Consider the following 24,240-nt stretch of genomic DNA (forward strand, 5'->3'; position numbering starts at 1 on the left):
CTTTTTCTGCTCCTCCATTTTTTATCTCTATACTTCTTTTAATCCATTTTGTAAGAGTTTATTAATCACAAAACGAATCAAATTACATAGGCTGTTATGTAGAAATTATGTAGTTTTCATGTTTACATTGAAATTCATAAATTAAACCGCTGGAGTTTTTTAATTTTAAATTATTTTATTTAATCTATTGCAGTTTCACAATTCACCATTTATTAAGTAATTACATTGCATTTATCAAATTTAAAGAATGTATGTTGCAATGAACATAGGAATTCAGATACAGACAAATAAATAAGCAAAAATAAAGTACTATAGTTCTCATAATTAAAAAAATTAAATTTTAAAGCTTTTTCACACAAAAAAATCATCGCATTAATTATTTATTTATAAATTACAGCTCTTATTTTATCATCAGTCAGGCTACAACACAAAAATAATTCACTCAACTGGAGAAAAAATACTAATAAAGAAATTGCATTAATAAATTACTGGTTGTTCAAACTGCAAAGAGTGCTGTTCTGTATGTGGGCACTCCCACACACCTTTCTGGTCACACATTTTTCGCTGCAATCCAAACAATATAAAAATTATGCATTAGTGCCTATGTATGTAACTAGAGTATCTGATACAATATGATTTAATATGATATACGTAGAATATATTATATAATACGATATAAGTTTAATATAATTTCATTGTTTGGCCAATATAATAACAGTAGCAATTGTTTGAGTGAATTCCTAAGCAGAAATAGTCTTTTTTTTTAATATAGAAAGTTTTATTTAAAATTTGGAAATTTTCTATTAATTATTTATTTATTCTTTATTTAACAGCTATTGTTTTTTTACACATTAGGTTATTGTAATATTGTATATTAAAAGTTCATATACAAAGATATATACTTTTTTGGTGTTTAATAAACATATTCAAATATGACTACTATAAATTAATAATTCAAAATACATATGATGAATCACATGTGTTATTAACATATATAATTTATATATATGAAATAACATACCTCTAAAACTTTATCGACTATCTCCATTTTTATACCCAATGCAGTAATCTTAATGTAATTTGATTTCAGATGTAATATAAAAATTGTTCAGTGGTTACTAACTGATGAATTAATTTTAAGATTATGTTGTGTATTAGAGAATGGATAGTTTAAAATTATATTTAATATTATTTTTTTCAATGTACTTTTGTTAATATATTGAAATTGGGTAAGTGTATTCTTTGTAATCAAATACAAGCGATGGAATAAATAATACAACAGAACTTATTGGATAAAATTTAACTACTTTTTTAATTTTAGTTTTATTTTACTTCTATTTCTTCAACCATTTATTTTACAATTATTTAAAGTGGTTTTGTCTGCTTGATATAAATTTAGAAATTTGAAAAATAACAAATTCAAGATGTCCTCCCTGAAAGAACTCGATAAAAGGGTTTTGACACAAGTTTGAATAATTCATATTAAAAAAATAAATTTTTTAAAATCTCTTTTATAAGAAAATTTGTTTCTTTTGTTATTAAAAATTAATAGTTTTATTTCAGATAACAATATTTAGTAGAACTTTCTGATTTGATTAAAATAATAAAGAAACATGATATAATACAGAAATATAACAATTACTGAATAAATTAACTCTCGCTTGAAAATAAATAAATATCTATAAGTACAATACATTTAGAAACAGTAATCCATCCAAAATAAAATAAAAGAATAATATTTTATACTTCTATTTCTTCTAAAGATATTTATATTCATTTTTTTATCTGTCATTCGATTGTTCTTTAATATAAATGATCTGCCTAGCAATATAACATCATTTCATTACAATTTACAGTACTAAAATAATAACATTTTATTTATGTACATTTCATAATGCAAAAATCTGTTCATCTTATACAGAACTTCAATTCTGATTAGAAGGATAATATATGACATTATCCTTCTAATTACCAAATCGATTCCTCACATCACTTAATCTCATCTTATACAAAACAGAGTACATTCAATGTGTTCCTCTTTTTAATTGAGTATTTTCTCAGCTCTGAGGATAATTTCCAATCAAAGAATACAAAACACAACAGCATTAAGGATTAATCTTTATAAGTCCATTTTAATTTGTTAAAATTAGATTCTAGTAGAAATAGGAGACTTGGCTTTACTTTGCAGTTACTCCAGCCATAAGCCTTGAGTTTTGTGCAACTCCCAGATAGGAAGCAATCCTTAGATATTTTAAACACACAGATCTAACCATACTATTTAACTATCCCTCGATAAACAACCAACTGGAACCGAGACATCAATTGTTCCAACTTACAGGACATTCATTCAAAGAAGAAGGAAGAAAGGATAAAAGAAGGTAAGTAAAAGTGATCGGGGTGCATCTGGTAAATTTAACATCTTTTCCAGAACTAAAGTTCATTTTATTACAATCTTACCTAGTTATCCTTACTTTTTACATCTTTAAAATCAACCTTTGTTCCCGTTATTTATAACTAGGCCCAATATAAAATAAAAAAAAAGCTCGTGTATACTTATGTACGCGCTTTAGAAGTTATACTTCTTTGGCGTGAATAAAAATAAATTTTTTTACGCATTCAAAAGATTTGAACTGACTCAAACGATCGATAGACGGCATTAAATACAATGAATTAAAGTTTGAATAAATAATACTTAAATTAAATAATATTTATTTATACAGTTTAAAAAGTATTGAAGTATTCGTTGTCATATAAAACAAAGTTCATCGAATATATTTCGTTTAGTTTAGTTTCATTAATTCTTCGGATGAATAGGCACAAGGGTTATCAACAGCTTATGATTTTAAAAATATAATACAAATAGTTTTATTTTATAATAGTGTATTTTATCAAAAATTTGGTTTTTGGTAAATTTAAAATTATTTATGCAAAATCAAGAATTTATCTAATGTGTGCTATTTTCTGTGTCACTAAAAAATATAATTTTACTCATAAAAAATAATACTTACATAAATATAACCTCAAATCTTGATATACAATTTTCAAAAAAAAATAAATAAATATACGCTGCAATATAAATAAAGTTTTATGAATATGAACAACAATATTCGCAGTTTAAAATATCCGTTTTCAGAAATCCGTGTATATAAATATATATTTATTACGACTCACTTATCTGTTACGTTTACAACACGTGCTAATCACTTAATTGCATCGAACGACTGACTAAATTAGACACTACAATCATGTGCGTGCAACCGTAACGTTATAATATCGTAATATCATAATTTGTGTCATAATACCACCCCAGGGATTGAACTCAGTTCCTGTTTTATTTTTTCTATTCAGTTTACAAATTATCAACGTTTGTTTTACGCGCTAAACATTGATAAAAATAAATATTATTATTAGTGTAGAAATAAATTATTGTTTTTGTAGCAAAAATATTAATAAATTCTATATTATTCATATCTATAGGAGCCAAACGATAATCTGAAATCAATTTTTGTTGAAAGCTGTTTCTGACTTTTTGTAGGAATCTCAAAAAGTTAACATTTCATCCGTAATATAAATGGAACACAAATTAATTTATCGGCTTTATTGATCATTTGATTCTAATATTTTATATTTTTATTAAAATTTGATCTCGGACACTCTTCATGCATTTTAAGCAGCGGCGTAGCTAGGTTCTTGGAGGCCCCGATGCGAAAGGTCTAAATGAGGCTCCTAACCGCAATTGCCAAATGTGAGTTCAGGAGTTTTAAATCTGAATTTTAAATTAAAAAATCTGATGTGGACATCACATGACTTCCTTGTATGCCTATTAAATTATATATATACATTTTTTCTGCACTTCAGTTAAACTTATTTCATTTGAAAGTGAGATACGATCCTCCAATTCTTTAATAAAATGGACAGTTACCCAATTGCTGAAATATTAATTTTTATTAACATCAAATATTTATACAATTATTAATTCAACAATCTTACATGAAATATTGGGATAGCGTAAAAGTCTCTTTATTATTCGTATTACTAGATCAGTATTATTCGTATCTTCGTGAGTCGCTGATCAACAAAAGTTTCAGATTTCAGGTGTGTTGTATAAATAAAAGATAATAATAAATAATAAAACTATTCCGTTTAGTGAACTCCAGTATACCGGTTAGAAATATTAATTTCGATCTTACGGTGTAAAATATTCAGTTTTTATTATTGGATTATTTGGTGAATAATCAGAAATGAAAAAGAAATAATCATACAGGAAAAGGAAAGATAGCATGAAGAAATATATTTAAAAAAAACGACAAGAAGATGAATATGAATAAGAAGAAAATGTTAAGACCAAGGAAATAATAAAAAGATTAAAAGGGGACGATGAATACAAAGAAAGACAAAATTTGAAAACTAGGGAACGTGTACACGAATTAAGATCAGAAGAATTATATCAAACCAAAGAGTGATTAAATGATTGGCAACAAAAAACAAATAAAGGAAATGATGATCAACTCCTACATAGGATGAATATTGTTTGACAATATCAGAGGAGTACTGAACTAAAAGATAAGAATTTTTTGCAATTTATTAAAGATCGGGTATGTGTACCTCAGTGTATAAAAATATAACTTCTTGTGAGGAATCTATTTTTCAGTAGTTAACTTTAATTTAGATAAAATAAAACAGAAATTCCAGAATAATAAAATAAATTAGAACAGAAATTATACTATAAAATCCAAAAATAATACGATTCTAAATTATAATTTTCATTCAATTAATATTAAATAATCAGATATTCCACCAAATCTATTACATATACACATATGAAATAATGACTATTAAATTACATAAATATTTTAAAAAGTATGTAAAATTATATTTCACTAACTTCTGATTTTTTTTCATATTTTTTTTATTATTATTATTGAATAATTATTTTTTGTACCTTTTTTTTGACAATCACGAGTTAATAATTATAAATAAATCAATATATTTAAATTAAAAATAAATTTAAAAAAAAAAGTCAAAAAAAAAGGAGATTAAGTCTGAATTGAACCATGTTCCTTCCCTTCATACATAAAAATATTTCATTAATTAAAATTTTATTTGGCTATAACTCTGGAACCAATGAAAATAAGTACCATTTATGATATCATTGAAAAGCCCTCAATGAGAGCTTATTACTGCAAGATACAGACGTCACGCCGAAACTAGTCAAAATGGATTCAGAGATGATCAAAATGGATATTTCCACTGAAATCTGAAAACCGAAATTTTTCGCAATCACAATACTTCCTATACTTTGTTCAAGGAAGTAAAAACACGACTGCCAAAAAATTAAAAAAAAATAAATAAATTGAACTAAAAAAACAACAATAAATCGATCTAAAAAAGAAAACAAGGTATGGAAATAAAGGTCTAAACATTGTTATACAGTATTTAATTAAATAAAATAATGAGTGACCAGTCAACTTTCAAACAGTGTTAATTTGTTTCAAAATATTTTTCATGTTGTAAAAATAGCAGGCATTTAAGGTTGTCTAATGATTAAGTTCTCAACAGGTTTTACATCGATAAGAAAATCTTGAACTGTAAAATATTTAAATGCAGTTAGAATAATTACTATTCAGAGCTCTTTAATATAGGACAATTACTATTCAGAGACCTCCGACTGCATTTGAATAATTTCGTTTACCAGACAATAAATATTTAAAAATGTTAAATATTGTTTTTTCCATACATTATTTCCTTTTTTTAGTTCAATTTATTTATTTTTTAATTTTTATTATTATTTAATACTTTTTAGTGATTATCGAGAAAAATAATCGTTGAATATAACTTATTCAACGTACTGAGCTAAATGAAGACTGATTGGTACCAATCTAAACTTATAGATTTCTCAAGTGGTTGAATTCCTCAAGGGACTTTATCGTGCGGGTCATACAGCAATTTTCTAGGATCCAAACAATTAATGGCTAAGCTCTCCAACTGTTTCAAGTGCTACGTAGGCTGGTCCTTGACAAAGATATGAGTGCTCAGATCTACGACAGCTCTATCTAGGGTAGTCCCTTGTAGTTTATGCACCACCACAGTCCAGTACAATATTAATGGCAGCATACGCCCTTCTCCTTTGACCTATCCTCCTAAATCATAAAATTCGACAATAGAGGGCTCGATCCTCAATCCGATGCCGACAGCATAACTTCTAATCGTACTGCCAAACTTTATAAAAACAGTTTGAGAAGCTCACCAAGCTCAAGCTGGTCTCAAGTCTCAAGTGGGAAAAACCACTTAGGTGTTCTTTAGTCATAAAATTTCTAAGGTAATCTTAGAGATTCTCTTGTTTGAAAATTGAGTCGACATTCCCATTTTGAGCAGATTTTGGCAGCCTCTTCAAATGATAAAGAGAAAGATCATCGAAGGTCATTTATCTCTAAAAAGGCATTACGCAAAAGTCATTGACGGCATATATATATATCTAGACATTTTATTGTCGTTATTTTGAGGCAATATTTATGTTCCTAAAATTTTACACTGAATTACCAACTGTAAAACAAATCTGAAGGATTCGAGTAGTTTCATTTCTTTCCTTCAAATTTTTGCTGTTCAATATTACAAGAGATAAGCTTTCAGAACATTTGTGAATCTTTCTTTAAGAGTATGCGAGTATGCACAGCATGCCTTCCTTCCCAGCGAGTAAGATTAAGTGTTTGCAAAGTAGCACTTGATGTTAATTCCAAACAAACTCTCAAATTTTCCCCCTGTACAATGCTAAATCAGAAAAACTATAGGCATTTTGAACCATTTCAAAAAATTGCCCTTACTTCCTGGTTGGCCTCAACTGCATCTTTAAGGAATAAATTTAGGTTATTGTTAGCACAATGGAGAAAATAAGTGTGTGATGTGATTTCTTTTATTCTTTGATGAATACCATTGTTTGTTGCACTCATTGCAGCAGCTCCATCAAATCCTTAACTTCTGCATTTCATTGTATGTAGACCTTTTTCCATAGTAGATTTGATGATTTGTACTTCAAATCCAATAGTAAAAGATCTGTAGTAAAAGATCAGAGATCTTTTACTACAGTTCTTTTTACAGTAAAAAAGTAAATGATTTACATTATCTTATTTCCCAAGGTTTTCCATTTCTGTCACTAACTACTTTAACAAAATGGAAAACTTCACTCAACTGATTAGTCTATAACCTATAAATATCTTGTGTTGTGTCCATAATTATTGAAAAAAATGGCTCGCTTTTCATTTCTGAAGCAATTTCATCAGCTAATAAAGAAATTACTTCATTTTGAATAGTAGGGCTCAAGTAATTTACAGAGCCACAAGACTTTTGTGATAATTCTTTAAAAAACAGGGTCATATTCAGAGACAAGTTCAATAATTTAAAGAAATTTACCTTTGAGTCATCCATGTTTGCAATTTTTCATGGAGTATAAGATTGCATGTGGCTAACATGAGATATCAATGATCCTTTTCAAAACATTTCTCCAAAAGTTCTGCAATCTTTCAATTTTTTAACTAAAATCTCATTTCCAGCACCATGAATTCTCCATTGCTCATATACTACACAAGAATTAGTATGATTTTGTGAATTCTCATGTGTCTTAATTCATCTGCCTCCAATCACGCAAACCAGTTTCCCATGGATTACGGTTTTCTAAAGTTCATTTTTACATGGTTGGCAATAAACACAATCTAACATGAAGAAGTAACACAACCAAGATCTGTTGAGTTTTAGAGCAGATCTTGTTACAAAAATATAACAATTACTGAAAAGGCATCTTCTATTCTGTTTTCACTCGGAAATGGTCCAGGAGGTTGACATGGTCCTGAAGTAATGATACACATTTTCATCTCTGTCAGTCTAGTAATGAAGTTAGAAAAGTCAGATTTTTACCACGGGAAGCATTTTCTACAGGATCACAATGTTAATCAAGTTGTATCTGTAAATCAAGCAGCAGCTATTAAGTACTGTTTTGGTTTCATTTTATTATTTTGATATAGTAATCTATTAATTAATAAAAATGTTAATGTAAAAGTAAAAACAGAAATATGTAAGAATATTTCAATTATTTTTTATACTACTGTTCATATTCACTTGAATTTTAACTCTGATCTTCTCAGCGTAGAATTTGCCATTTGAATCTCAGGTTAGCACTGATTTTTATGTATAACTTTTGCATTTGATTGTTGTAGGTTTTGGTTTTGACTCGTGCCAAAACTCTCATCCTTGTCAGAATCTGAAATAATTAAAATAACTGTTGATTTCTATTCACGTAGATGAAGTAACATGCTAATACATAAATACTTAGTTATTCATAGGCAGGGGTGAAGCACAGAAAAAAGGTTTTTTTATTTAAATAATAAACATTTTGATGAGACTTAATTGAATGTGAGGATGGTATGTTTTTAGCGGTGGCGGAACATCCTTGCTCATCCATGCTCAAATTAAAACACAGATCTGTTTTAATTTGAGCATGATAAGACAGTTAGATCTAGAAAAAAAAGAAACATAAGAAATGATAAACAATAATTCAATGAAATAATTATTTTTGTCTCTAAACTCATTATATTCAATTTACTTAGGTTTAAGGCTACCTTACACATTTTACAGAAATATAAGGTCTTTCAAGATTGTATTTTAATATTTACAAATATGTGTATTACTCTCTCTCTGAATCATGAACCTCACCAATGGTGAGGGGACTTGGGTGCACAGTGATACAGAGTAACTGGACCAAAAGTGCAACCATATCGAAGAGCTATCTGTTGAGAACCAGATTAAGGAATGATTCCTGAAAGAGGGCAGCAGCTCTTTCAGTAGATGTTAAGGTGTAGGTGAAGAGGACTTAAACGGCCATATCAACATCACTCAATCTTCTGAGTACTATGCAGCTAAAACTACAACTGTTTTTTTTCCAAGAAAATGTAGCTCTCTGCATTTTCTTATAACAAAGATGGAGGCGCCTTCCTTGGTAAAATATTCCAGAGGTAAACTAGTCCCCCATTCGGATAACCACATTGGGACTACTAAGGAAGAGGTCACCAGAAAATTAAAAAATAATATTCTACAAGTAGGAGCATGGAATGTTAGAAGTTTAAAAAAGTTTGGAAGGTTAGAAAATTTAAAGAGGGAAATGGGTAGGTTAAATGTACATGTGGTATGAATTAGTGAGGTTTGGTGGTTAGAGGAAAACGACTTTTGGTCAGGTGATTTTAAAATAATTATCTCAGTGTCAAATAAAGGGCAGACAGTAGTGGTTTTTGTAATGAACAGGAAGATAGGGAAAAGAGTAGAAATTTCAAAAAGCTTAGCAATAGAATCATTGTAATTAGGATAAAATCAAAGCCTAAGGCGACAACAATTGTTAACGTCTGTAAGCCTACAAGTTCCCATGATGATGTTGAGATAGTGTGTATACAAAGAAATTGATGAAGTAACTTACACATAAAAGGGGATGAAAATTTAATAATAGTTGCAGATTGGAATGCAAGCATTGGAAAAGGCAAGGAAGGAAATGTTGTGGGTGAATACATACTGGACAAAAGGAATGAAAAAGGGGACTGACTTATTGAGTTTTGCACAAAGTATAATTTAGTATTGTCAACACCCAATTTAAAAATCATAATAGAAGAATACACACATAAAAATTCCAGGTAATACTGCAAGGTATTAGACAGATTACATCATGGTTAAGCAAAGATTTAGAAATCAATTCGTCGACTGCAAAGCATATCCATATTATGGTACTGATAGTACCATAATTTTGTGATAATGAGATAGACTGGGGTTTAAAAACCTAAAGAAAAGGTGTCAGATGAATTGCTAGAATTTAGAGAAGCTTGAGCAAGAGGAAGTAAAGAAGACTTTTGAGGAGAACATTATAAGAGGTCTGAGTAAAAAAGATAAGGTACACAAATTTAGAAGAACAATGGGAGAATGCTAAAAAGGAAATTCTTAAATCAGCAGAAGCAAACTTAGGCGGAACAAGGAGAACAGGTAGAAAACCTCGGATATCAGAGGATATATCGCAGCTGATAGATGAACTTACAAAGTATAAGAGAATGCTAATGATGAAGATGGTAAAAGGAATTATCAATGATTAAGAAGTATTATAAACAAGAAGTGCAAATTAGCAAAAGAAAAGTGTTCAGAAGTGGAAAGAGAAATTGATAAAATAGATGGAGCATACAGAAACGTAAAGGAGAATTTTGTGGTACATAAGTTAAAATCTAATAATGTGTTAAATAAAGACGGTAAACTGATTTATAATACAAAAAAAAAGAATGATAGGTGGGTGGAATATATTGAAGAGTTATACGGAGGAAATGAATTAGAAAATGGTGTTATAGAGGAAGAAGAGAGAGTTAAAGAGGATGAAAGGGGAAAAACAGTACTGAGATCTGAATTTAAGAAAGCATTAAAAGATTTGAATGGCAGAAAGGCTCCTGGAATACACAGAATACCTGCAGAATTACTGCACAGTGCAGGTGAAAAAGTGATAGATAGATTATACAAACTGATGTGTAATATTTATGAAAGAGGGGAAGTTCCATCAGACTTCAAAAAGAGTGTTGTAGTCATGATACCAAAGTAAGCAGGAGCACATAAATGTGAAGAATACAGAACAATTAGCTTAACTAGCCAAGCATAAAAAATCTTAGAATTCTGTACAGAAGAATTGAGAGGAGAGTGGAAGAAGTGTTAGGAGAAGACCAATTTGGTTTCAGGAAAAGTATAAGGACAAGGGAAGCAATTTTAGCACTCAGATTAATAGCAGAAGGAAGATTAAAGAAGAACAAACCAACATACATGACATTTATAGACCTAGAAATAGCATTCGATAACATAGACTGGAATAAAATGTTCAGCATTTTAAATAAAGTAGGGTTCAAATACAGAGATAGAAGAATGATTGCTAACACTTACAGGAACCAAACAACAACGGTAATAATCGAAGAGCATAATAAAAAAGCAGTAATAAAAAAGGGAGTCCAACAAGGGTGTTTCCTATCTTCACTGCTTTTTAATCTTTACATAGAACTAGCAGTTAATGATGTTAAAGAACAATTTAGATCCAAAGTAACAGTGCAAGATGAAAAGATAAAGATGCTACAATTTGCTGATGATATAGTAATTCTAGCTGAAAGTAAAAAAGATTTAGAAGAAATAATGAATGGCATGGATGACATCCTTCGCAAGAACTACCACATGAAAATAAACAACAAAATGAAAGTAATGAAAGGTAGTCGAAATTTCATTACTTTCGACTATATTTCAGTAGTAGAAAGTTATTTTTATATTCAAGTGAATATAAAAGTAGGACAAGAAAAAACTATGGAGGTAGAAGAACTTTCTTATTTGGGAAGTAGAATTACTAAAAATGGACAAACAGGAACAATGTAAAATTCCAAATAGCACACATGAAATGAGCTTTCAGTCAGAAATATAATTTGCTTACATCAAAAATTAATTTAAACATCAGAAAAGCATTTTTGAAAGTATATGTTTGGAGCATAGCTTTATGTGGAAGTGAAACTTGGATGATCAGAGTAACTGAGAAGAAAAGGTTTAGAAGCTTTTGAAATGTGGTGCAATAGGAGAATGTTAAAAATCAGGTGGATGGATAAAGTGACAAATGAAGAGGTATTGCGGCAAATAGATGAAGAAAGAAGCATTTGGAAAAATATAGTTAAAAGAAGAGACAGACTTATAGGCCACATACTAAGGCATCCTGGAATAGTCGCTTTAATATTGGAAGGACAGGTAGAAGTGAAAAATTGTGTAGGCAGGCCACGTTTGGAGTATGTAAAACAAATTGTTGGGGATGTAGGATGTAGAGGGTATACTGAAATGAAACGACTAGCACTAGATAGGGAATCTTGGAGAGCTGCAGCAAACCAGTCAAATGACTGAAGACAAAAAAAAAATGTGCATTAATTCTTACTGGTTAGAGTATCATTAGTTTCTGTGATATTATCAAAACTTGTAGCAGTAGGCTGGGTCAACCACATCAAAAGAGAACCAGAACATTTACCTGCTTGTTCATCTTTTCTTTTCTTCTCTTGCCTGTTATATATATATATATATATATATATATATGCTTCATTACTTCATTACAAATACATTTTAAAAAGCAGTTGCAATCAATAACAAACAATTTACAAATGGTAAGTTACAGTTCATTCATATGCATCAGCATACACAAATATTCATTGACATTATTGACAGACTTGTATAGGCTTGAAGAAAGTAGTGACACAAAACCTCTAGAGCTGGTAGGCATGGAAGCTAGAGCCATCGACAACGCATGCACATTGTGGTCAGGCAAGTAGCTCAGCTGACTGCGAAATATGTAAATATACAGACGCAATTGCAGCAACAATAAGGAATAACCTTTATTAAATATTCGGTTGACATGTAACTTTTTACAGAACATTTTTACCACAGGATACCTTCAAAATTTTATTTTAAAAAAAGGAACCCCACCTTTATTGGGGTACTCATTCAGGGCCCCTGATTTCAGCGGTCTTGGTGCAGTGCACCAATCTAGCTACACCGCTGTTAACAAGGTAGATGAAAGATATACAAAATGACTGGTGAAAAGACATTAGACCTTCCTGGGAATTGAACCTGCAATAACGTTATATAGAAACCAGCTTGCTAACCATCATACCAATTGGCCTGAGTTCAACTTTCAGATTACTTCATCATGGGCATAATAGCACTTCCCTTTCTATAATAGTAGAATCAAGATAGCAAAAACTTTTCACCTGTTTTTTTATATACATATCATTCATAAGTAAGACTTCTGGATATTGAAAAGATATTTGCGATTATAAAAGACACTCTGCCAATCCATAAATGTACCCATTTTTGTATCTTTTTTTCAAGACAACTGTAAATCAACACCAAAATGACATCATTATTTTGTGGATGTATTAATGACTTAATCATCACCACAAATAGTGTACAATGTAAAAATATTACAATTTTATTTTGTTAATGATTATTATATTTCCCTTAATTCAGCGTGAAATTTACATAAAATTAATAAATTTAATGATAAATCAAAACAAATTTAAATTTAAAAGAATTTTATTTACATAAAAATAATTTTAATTTAATTTTTAATCATCAATGGTGGCTACAAGTAATTTAAATAATCTGTCGGTAATCTTGCTGATAATTACTGAAAAATAAATACAATTTAAAATCTAATGTTACATTTAAGTTCAGTTTGGTTTAGGCGATCACTAACAAAAGCAATATCATGCTTGCTGCACCAAACATCCCGGATTTAGCTACCAGCTAGAATTTGGACAATTTATAGCAGATCAAACTTGCACAATTAACTTTTAGTAGTAGAGAAGGTTTAAAAAGTAACAAATAAAGAAAAACTTCAATTTGAATATTTTGTGAAATATTCTACTAAACAGATATTTATTATTTACATATTTTTATTTTACTAATTATATTTATTAGTTACAAAAATAAATGTCTTAACTGGAACCAGTTTGGTTGTTTGTTTATTATTTTAAGGAATTGTATAATTAAATAAATCATTGATATTTTTTTCAGCGCTTTCGACCAGAAGTCAGCTTATCTGCAGACCAACTTGATGCTGTTTTTGAATCACTAGATGCTTGTGCCACTGGATTTCTCACTGTAGATCAATTTCTTGCTGGATTCAGTATGTAATCAAAGTTAATCATTTTAATTGTTAACTGAAAAAGAAATTCAGTTTGTTTTTATTATGATTTTGTTTATACTAATTTATTTCATAATTTTTTTAATAAAAGATATAAAGACATAATATTTATACACAAAATATATGTGTGTTTATTTAGTTGCATTTCTGTTGACTTAAAAATCAGGAAGTGAGATGACAATTCGAATATTCTGCCTTTTTTTTTGTTGTCAGTCATTTGACTGGTTTGATGCAGCTCTCCAAGATTTCCTATCTAGTGCTAGTCATTTCATTTCAGTATACCCTCTACATCCTACATCCCTAACAATTTGTTTTACATATTCCAAACGTGGCCTGCCTACACAATTTTTCCCTTCTACCTGTCCTTCCAATATTAAAGCGACTATTCCAGGATGCCTTAGTATGTGGCCTATAAGTCTGTCTCTTCTTTTAACTATATATTCCCAAATGCTTCTTTCTTCATCTATTTGCCGCCATTATTCATCTATTCTGCCATTATTAGGTTAATACTATTATTGCCATCATTATTAGCTAATACCATTATTAGATTAGCAATAAAGCTTAAACTGAAAGCATGTTGTATCTTAGAGCATATTTTTCATTTAATAGTTTTTTTAATTACTGTCGTGATTCAAAAAAAGAAGTCATGTTCTGCATGAGACAGTTAATAAATATGATCCTAACAAATAAATTAATTTTATTTTGGTATTATATGATAATTACATTGCCGTTAATTTATCAAAATCTAGTAAATTATCTTCCAAATTTTAAAAATTTAATAGAAACTTTATAAAGACACTTTGAAGCATTTTAATTTACCTCTAATCTTGGAATCACTGTCAAGCATTTATTATTAAGCCTACTTATATTTCTGTCTAAAATATATTTCATCTTAGAACCATTTGAAAAAATTAAAACGAGTTCTCAGGATAAAAATTTCTGTTTGATACCAGTAAATCATGTAAATCTATTTTCAACTAATAAAAAATTTTGAAATTACTCTACTTTTATATTTTATGAATAGTAAATTTTTATAAAAAAAAAATTAATAATTGATTTATTTGCATTCAACTGACATTCAACATTTTTTAACTCAGACATTACCAAAGTCAGAATTATCCTAAAAGATTCTCAAATATAGCTACTTTAATTGTTGAAATTTTTTATTCGATATTACAAAAGAAAGAGATTTACAAAAAAAAATTAAATTAAATTATCAACAAAAAAAAATGATTATACGTTTGTAATATTAGATTATACAGAAAAATTGCGTTACGTAGTGTGAATTGAAAATATTTACTTATTTTAACTTTATTATACAGACAAAAACTTCAAATTATCATCTATAATTACAACTATACAGGTTTAAATTACATGAATGTAGATGACCTTCTATTACTTCTACTCTTTTACAAAATGTTCTTAGATTACGTTTCTAAAAAAAATCCTGACAACTTTTTATTTTCCTTTAAATTATAAAAAAAATGACCTAACATTATACGGTATTTTAATTTTAACTTGTCTTATCCACAATTTGCTTTATAAAAATATCCTACTTTTTTATTAGCTATGCTTTCTGTATATTGCTTTTCTTGTTATAAATCTTTAATACCTGTTTGTACATTAATAATATGATAAATGAAATGTAGAAACATCTTCTTTTTAGAAAACATTTCCAAGTGCATTACCATCATCATAAAGAAAGGAATAAAGAAATTTGGTGAACAGCATGTTGAAATCTAGGAACACTATAAACGCTTAAATATTAAATGGCACGCTATCAAAATAATATAATCTTTTAAAAAATGTATAAACGTGCAAAATTTTACTGAAAAATACATTAAGTGATCAAACATGACAAAGAATGCATTATTTGATTACTTATTAATAAAAAGGATTTCCTAATATTTTTAAAACGGGTACCATTAACATCAGTTCTGGCAGATACTGCACTGATGAAGGAACTGACTTTCAATTTTTGATCACAGTTATTGAGTGTTTGTCTTTGCTATTTTTATTGTTAAAGATTTGGATTTTATATCAAAACAACCAGTTATTTTTTTTTTTTTAAATAGTTGAAACTTATTTTTTAATAAGCATATACTAAATTGGAATTATATTTTTTTGCTACTATGAAATGGAACTTATAATTTAAGAAAAGTATTAAAAGTAGGTTAATACAAAGGTAGGAGGGCCTTTGTACAAAAAAACTTTGTAACCAAAAAAGAAACTTCCATATATTGTAAATAGATAATAATATAGTATTAGTGATGAGAGTCGACTAGAAAAGTTTGTTAGTATGTTGCAAGAAGAAAAGAAAGGACAGGTAAGGTCATTTAAATTATCTCCACTTAAGTCATAAGATCATTTGGTGATCCCCAATAGAAGCCATGCAGAGGCTTAACTAAGAAGGCTATGTGAAAAATAACATTTGAAAAGGTTAACGGTTGCTGCTGATAACTTGAAAGATCTTGAGAGCGAACTGAGAATAGGATTAGTTTCACATAAAGTTAGTTAACTACAGAAATGAGTTGTAGACTGTGAGAAATAAGTATAAAACTTGGGTAGTTTTAAAATGCGGTCGTTGAAAAAAATGGATAAAGTGAAATAGATGGAAAAATAATAAATTAGTAAATATAGAGAAGAATAAGAGAAGAGAAGACAAGAAATCAATGACGTATGTAAGAAAGAGGAAACTTGGTCGGACTATATCCTACTTATCATCTTTGGTGAAGGTTAACAGAGAGAAAGCGGAGGGTCAAATTTGAAATTAACATACAAAATTGTATAAAAATCAGTCGTAAGGTTACAGATATTTCATTGACCTTTGCAGTATATCAAGGCAGGCACCGCTGTGAATTTAACATTCGAGGAAAGTATAAAAGCTTTAAAAACATATTTACGGGCGCTAAACAACGAAATGACGACCCAATTTTGAATCTTGAAAACCCTAACGGTTTTTGAGGTAGCCCCAAGAAATAACAATTTACTTTAGACGGGAATATAAGTATACATAAATATTTAATAATGATGACTACCTAAGCTCTTATTAAGAGAGTATTTGATTTTGTTCCGAACAAAATCGATAGATCGTTTAAAGAGAACTTATCATCTAATAAAATCGCAGAATTTTCGAGTTAATACAACCGTTATCATTAATGTATATTCTATCACGCGATCGTAAAATATAATTGAGGGGTTTTTTTCAACTCCAAATCACTATACTACTGTAATTGAATTTAATTAGTATTTTTGAGTGTAGATATAATAATTATATGAAATGCTTATTAAAATTAATTATGATTGCTATAAATATAACAAAAGATCAGGATTACACTGTTAGACAAAAAAATTTTTTTTAATGTTTCTCTAGCTTTATACTATGCACATTAATGCTAACTATACGTTGAAAAATGAAACAATCCTTTAATTAAAATTTAAAAATTTTTCAAAAATGGTGGGTGATAGAAAGATTCTGAGTTTATATTCGTTTTCAGCATCAAAAAGCAGATTAACATATAAGCTCAATACGTGAGGTAGGTGATGATATAAACTGTTGTGTGTACTTTTGTATTGTTATAATATTGGTTATTCTTGAGTTTATTGTATGAAATTTCTTTGAACTTAAGTGTCGTCCACATAGTAAAGTTATTACTATAGACGCAACGGGTCTATATTTAAATATTATTTCTTGCATTAATTAGGATGAGAACTTCCATCCTTTCAATCTGCAGTTTTTTTATTTAGTTGATAATGTTTTTCTAAAAATTTCTTCATTTACTATAAGTTTATTACTTAGGCGATTAGATACGATCAAAACTTTTTATTTACTACTAATAAATATGATGTAGTTCATAGATGTATTTAAATAATAATTTTATTTCAGCTATTTTTCTTGTTTTATTTTTGATAACCGAATTAGCTTTGGTCACCCCTTAGGCTTAAAGCATAGATTGAGTACATACTTTTCTGTCAGTTTTGCTAAAATTGTTTGAAATTGAGCAAACTATTCAAATAATTTAAAATACGATGTGCAAACCACTTATGTTCGGTCTGTTAATTTTATGGTTCACACATACAGGAATTAAATATTATTATTTGTAACTAAGTATTTACTGTAATATTTTAATTGTTTGATAAAAACATCGTTAAACACTCTGTCCAACTGTTAAATGTTGAAAATATTAATTTACATATACATTTTACAAACTACGAACAATAAAAAGTGATTTAAATAAATGTAAATGTTATTGTATTAATGTACTGAGAAATACTGCAATATTTTACAGATGTGACTGAAATGCCAAATCAGTAATGGCATTTTAAAAATATTTAATACTAGTAATAAATCTGAAAGTTCATGACTATCATAATCTGGATTTTTTTTGTTTCGATCTCGGCCAGAAAAAAAAACATTATTTTTTTCACTTTATACTTGTTTCTAACAAAATATAATGTCCTTAGGTAGACGCTAATTCTGTTTAGCTCAATTTAGTTCTAGTGAATTAAAATTAATAAAAAAAGGAAATTAAATGCTTGGCAGCGAAAACAAAGTAAGTAAATTAGGTCAGGTTAACAAAAAGCTGTTGAAATTGGCTTCGTGGCCTGCGAGCTTGGATTGATAAATTAATCGACAGAATTTTGCGATGTGTCGCTTTGAATGAGACTGACGGTCTCATCACAAACACAGGCACCCCAGGCTTGTAAAATCTTGTTTCCCCATCTTCTTGTATACCCCAAATTTTACAGATTAGCTAATAGTTAAATGGAGTTAAACTAACGGAATATTAAAGTGATAGCCGAATTTAATTGTTACAGTCTACAGTTATCCAATTACAGTTGTTACAGAAGTGATTCTCGTTAAAGTCCATCAGGACTAGGAATAGGGAGGGGTGTGTGGCAACCAGAAGCATCACAAGACGAGGGGGATGTTACAGAAGTGATGTTATACATGATTTTATTATATATATTATAATAATTAAAACTTAACTGGTATACTAAACTTCCCTTACTGAGTTATATCAGTAGAACTCGCTGTTTCATAACAAAGTAGATGCATTAATTTGTTGCTTTAGACTACTTGTCCTTGTTTTTCTTACGGATAAGTCTCATGAGAAGCACCTGAAGTGCAAGCAACATCATTAAGAATTAATTTCTCTAAGAGTAATATTCACTAAACAGCCAGCCCCTGTGGTGAACAAAGTGAATAGGAGGCTTGTACAGTTAGAATATCAACACCATTTCTGTGGGCTTGGCATATTAATATACAACAACCTATTCAGCTGAACAAGAAGGCAAAGAATGGAATACTTATTTCCTTCTCACATTTCTAAAAAGCTTGGTATGGAATATTTGTTGTTCTTGAGAATGGGTACATCATTTTCAAGAATTATTAGTGACTCATGTCAAGTTGCCTTCAACCAGTATAATTATGGCACCAGGGCTTTTTAATTAAAAATTTTTAATCTAAAGTACTCAACCTCATTTGTCTGTGAAGAAAGTTTGTTAAATAAACATCATTAAACAATGATGTTTATTTAACAAACATCATTGTTTAATGATTTTTATTTATACACAAGGAATAAAAATTTTTCAAATAAAATAGGTAAACAGAAATAAATTATAAGCACTCAACCATCTACGGTAGATCCTCTAGAAGGAATAATTTGGATAGGCAGTTTGTTCAAAGGTAACCAGTTTTAAACAGCTCAGGTCCAAATCCTGGCATATTCTTAGTTATTATATCCATCATTTAAGCACTGCTTTATTTTCCTCATTGAAACACATGTTTAAATATATTCAAGGTTACAAAAAATATTTAGTCAACATTAAACAATATTCTACTTTGACCCATGCAATAAGAATTAAGCTAAATTTTGACAAATTTTTTTTCTTTGTAATTTCTTAAATGTTATTTCATTTTACAACATGCTTTTTTTTACTTTTTTTATTTAAAGAAAAGATTTTATTATACCATGATAAATTAATATGAGCGACATATATCGTATTACATAACATGATAATTTATAGTTATTGCTTTAATGTTAATATTTACTAAAAGTAACAGAATACAGTACTTACTTTTATTATAAGGATGAGTATTAAATTGTAAACTTGATGAGTTACGTTTTTTTTTTTTTTTACCTTGACCTATATTGTAAATAACCTGTAAATAACTACCTAACTATTGACTAACTTTAATGACAATTTTTTTAACCAGTCTTAAAAAAAGGAGACATTTCTCAGTTTTAATTTTGTATTTTTTAGTTTTTGTTTCTTTTTTTTATTCATAATGTTCAAGCTTCTCACAATAAAACATACTGATTTTGATGATTTTTATTTTTATTTTATGAAGAATAAAATTATTATATTATAATATTAATATTATAATAAGTTAATATTATAATATTAATATTAACCCCCTGTTAATATTATAATAAGTTTCTTCCAGAAACTAAACCAAATGATTTATATCATTTTTTAATGTTTTACATGTATAAATATAAATATACATATATATATATCATATTTCAAAATAATACTAAAAACCATAAACACCATACACAGTTATAGAAAGATTTAACAAAATTAAAATAGTTAACTTTCACAGAATCCCACATCATGTGTACGTTAAGATGTGTTCACCAAGATTACTTGTATTATTTTACATTAAATATGTGCAGTCCACTTTACTTTTGATTGATATATGTACATGATATGTTGATACCAACTTACTAAAATTTTTAAACGTCAAGCAAAATGAATAAAACCATTTCTTATGGAGCATTGGAACCCCTGAATATTATTATGTATTTCTAACTAATAGTTACAGCAAATTTTATAACTTTCTTTTGTTCTTGAAGTGGTTATACTCCTATTTAAATTCAGCCTATTTTCATAGCAGAAAATATCAATATACTTCATTAACTACATTATTAAAAAATACATTTATTTTAAAAATAATTTATTAACTACTTTTAATAGATTTTGAATATATTTAACCTTAAAATTAAAACACTAACCTTACGTCTGCCTTTTCCATTTTTCTGAGCATTTTGCACATTCATATGAATTTTTTTAGAGCTCAACATCTGTTTTTCAGTGGGCATAGCATGGCAATGTGCACCAAACAGTCTATTTGTCAGTAAAGAAAGCCAAAGAGACCATTTGATTCCTCACTTTCCTTAGTAAAGCTATCCATCTCAGCAATACGCTATGCCAGTTTCAGGAGTTCGTAGCTCATGTCAGATCACCTACAATGTTTTTGGTTACAGCACCTAAGAATCAACATTCATACTTAAAATAAATAAATAATTCTGTTCAATAAATAATAATAATACACTGTATAGACCATATCAGAAAAGAGTAGGTTTAGTATACTATAGGTAACAAAACAGAAATTGTTCCAGCATTTACCTGGATGGCTCAATGATAAAAATTTTGTTCAGAACAGCATCACAAAGAACACAGTTATAAAATTAAAAAAGTTAAAGTTCATATTAATATTTAAAAATTATAAATGAACGAAAAAATGGTAAATTAAATGTGTGACGGTAAAGAATTAATAAATAATTACAAAATAAAGCACAACTCAGAAGACATTAATGAAAATTATTAAACAAAATGATGTAAAAATAAATGGAATTGCAGAAAATAAAGGCTTTTAAAAGTTATTTCTTAAACTATTTAAAAAGACAAGAAAACTAACTAAAAAAATAAAAATAATACTATTGAATTCTTTTTTAAAGAATAATAATTTTGTGAAGAGACAAAGAAAGGAATAGTATATTATGTTTTTTGTGCTGAACTATTAGTCGTTTGTTTTTAATTTACTACACTTCAAAAAGGTAAATTTGAGAAAGAATGGAATAGTATTACCTTTACTTTTTAAAGTATATTTTTAAGGCAGTTTTTTTTATTTATTTACATTCCATATTTTTATTTTTATTTAACACCTGGTTGCAGAAATATTTTTACTTTAATTACTAATGTAATTATTTTTTTAATGATATTTATATTTAAAATAATTAACTTTCTTATCTTTCATTATAATTAATTAACAGAAATAATGATATTGCTAATAAAAAGTTAAACAGCAGTAAAACTGCACTGAGTCATTAAGTGAAATTTTTATTGTTCTTTCAATATAATTGCATTTATAATGCCATCTGTAGTAATATATTATGTTTCAGTACTATACAAACAGAGTCTAATATGAATAGTTATTCAAGTAAGGTTTAATTGTTTTATTTAGGCTTGCATGCAGCATAACATTAATAGGATGTGTACGTGTAAGATGTGCTCACATTAAGATTACTTGTATTATTTCACTTTAAATATGTGCAGTCCATTTATTTCTAAATACCAACAATTTATTCACAATAATCTTCAAACAATTATTAAAAATCGTAGGAATAAAAATGGCAAACATACATGTAAGTTATTTATTAATTTTAAATACAATTTAAAATCTTACATCATTAACCTAACTCTATGAATGTACTTATTTTTGTTTTAAATTAGTGAAAATCTAGGATAGGTTTGTAGTTATAAATAAAAAAATAATAAAAGGTTTCTAATGTGTATAAAATATGAATAATATTATTACTCCATTTTAATTTTAATTATATATATATTAGTATCCACTATATATACTAATGTAATAAGATATTATAAAATTACTTACCGAGTCTACATGTTTTTCTTTTTTAAAATTAATAAGCCAAAAATACGATTAAAATTACCTTATATTTTTTACTTCTGTGTGAAGACAAAAACACTGGAAATGAATCCTTAATAATGTCAAACCAAACTTTACTATTGATTGACATACATACATGATATGTTGATACCAACTTACTAAAATTTTTATACGTCAAGCAAAATGAATAAAACCATTTTTTATGGAATACTGGAATCTCTAAGTATTATTATTTATTTCTAACCAATAGCTACAGCAAATTTTAAAGCCTTTTTTTGTTCTTCAAGTGGTTACTCATATTTAAATTCAGCCTATTTTCATACCAGAAAATATTATTATTAATACAATATCAATATACTTCATTAACTACATTAAAATTTATTTAAAAAATAATTTATTAACTACTTTTATTAAATTTTGAATATATTTAACCTTAAAATTAAGACATACTAACCCTATGTCTGCCTTTTCCATTTTTCTAAGCATTTTGTACATTCAATACAAGGAAGGTGAATGCATTAATTTACAGATTTTCCTGTCGAAATGAAATGTGTTTAATAATAATGTCACTTCATGTCACATCAGAGAGAAAGATAAAGTAATTTTTAAAAAACAATTTGTTTTCATTTCGGAAAAATGATGATTTATATTATTTTATGTTTTATATATATATATATATATATAATATTTCAAAATAATATTTTAAAGAATAAACACCATACATAGATATAGAAAGATCTAATAAAATTCCAATAGTTAACTTTCATAGAATCCCACATCATTATGTTTATGTGTAAGATGTGTTCATGTTAAGATTACTTGTATTATTTCACATTAAATATGTGCAGTCCATTTATTTTGAAATACCAACAATTTATTCATAGTAATCTTCGAACAATTGAAAATGACACGGGAATTGCAAAAGTTAACTATTAGAATTTTATTAGATCTTTCTATAACTGTATATGGTGTTTGTTCTTTACAATATTATTTTGAGATCAATTAATACAGTAGTAAGTATGTTAATGACATTTGAATTTTCAGGAAAATATATCATATATTATATATAATACACATATAAAGAGGACTTAAAAGGTCCACCTTTACCTGTTGAATGCCTCAGCTGAAATTTGCATTTTTTAACTGTCAGATAGGAAATATAATTTTCAAGTTTGTAGTTTCTCACACCAAACTGGACAAATACCATGGGCACAGTTTTTCTATTGTATCTACATCCTTAGCTCAAATCCAGCAGCCATTCAGCTGAAACCCACTTAGCATAACATCATAAGGGGAAAAAGCAATCTAATGTAGGGAAAAGGGTGTATAATAAGAAAGTTGCAGTCTGTCTCCAGAGGTAGTGTACCATTAAAGAAGAAAAAAACTAGTGAAGAAAAAAACTAGTAAAGAAATATTTCAAGATCCTCGCTGGGTACCATTCTGCTCACAATTGCTCAGAAATCAGAGTTTATTTAGCAATGATAGGAAGAGTAAATTTAAGGTTTCGCATTGATGCGATCAAATATCTTCTAAACTAAAATAGCTTTTCCACCAGCAACTAAAAAGGACACCAAAGAATGGCCTTAGAGCCTCCTAAAGGTAAACTTTTATTCATTACAAAATAATTATGACATCTAAAAATATCCAACTGAACTGCAGACCATTTTAACAGAGCCACTCAACCTTAACTATATGTTATTTCTGATATCTTAATGTGGCAGTAGTTCATATGAGGTAGATGTTATATATTTTATTTCAAAACTGATTCCGTATTGGAAATTCACATGCAGGTCAGAATTTTAATTATTCAAATTAT

The 24,240-nt window shown here is 28.1% G+C and overlaps 1 protein-coding gene and 1 long non-coding RNA gene across 5 annotated transcripts in view; one reads left to right on the forward strand and one right to left on the reverse strand.

Moving 5' to 3' along the window:
* Positions 1-24,240, forward strand: part of LOC142322478 (EF-hand calcium-binding domain-containing protein 4A-like) — a 159,567-nt gene that overhangs the window by 79,408 nt on the left and 55,919 nt on the right. The window contains exon 2 of one of the 2 annotated variants that reach the window (XM_075361601.1): positions 13,594-13,705. In XM_075361601.1, coding sequence (XP_075217716.1) covers positions 13,594-13,705 — 112 coding nt within the window. Of the gene's footprint in view, positions 1-13,593; positions 13,706-21,953; positions 22,159-24,240 lie in introns of those variants that run through there. The other variant, XM_075361603.1, reaches the window with a different exon arrangement.
* The window catches only part of LOC142322482 (uncharacterized), a 41,615-nt gene continuing 30,974 nt past the window's right edge, over positions 13,600-24,240 (reverse strand). Inside the window, exons 1-3 of one of the 3 annotated variants that reach the window (XR_012755883.1) lie at positions 22,468-22,557; positions 20,746-21,000; positions 13,600-13,739 (exon numbers count right to left, since the gene is read on the reverse strand). This is a non-coding gene — a long non-coding RNA (uncharacterized LOC142322482). Of the gene's footprint in view, positions 13,740-20,745; positions 21,001-22,409; positions 22,558-24,240 lie in introns of those variants that run through there. The other 2 variants (XR_012755884.1, XR_012755885.1) reach the window with 2 other exon arrangements.

The sequence above is a fragment of the Lycorma delicatula genome, chromosome 3, assembly GCF_047948215.1.
Source record: "Lycorma delicatula isolate Av1 chromosome 3, ASM4794821v1, whole genome shotgun sequence".
Lineage (NCBI taxonomy): Eukaryota > Metazoa > Arthropoda > Insecta > Hemiptera > Fulgoridae > Lycorma > Lycorma delicatula.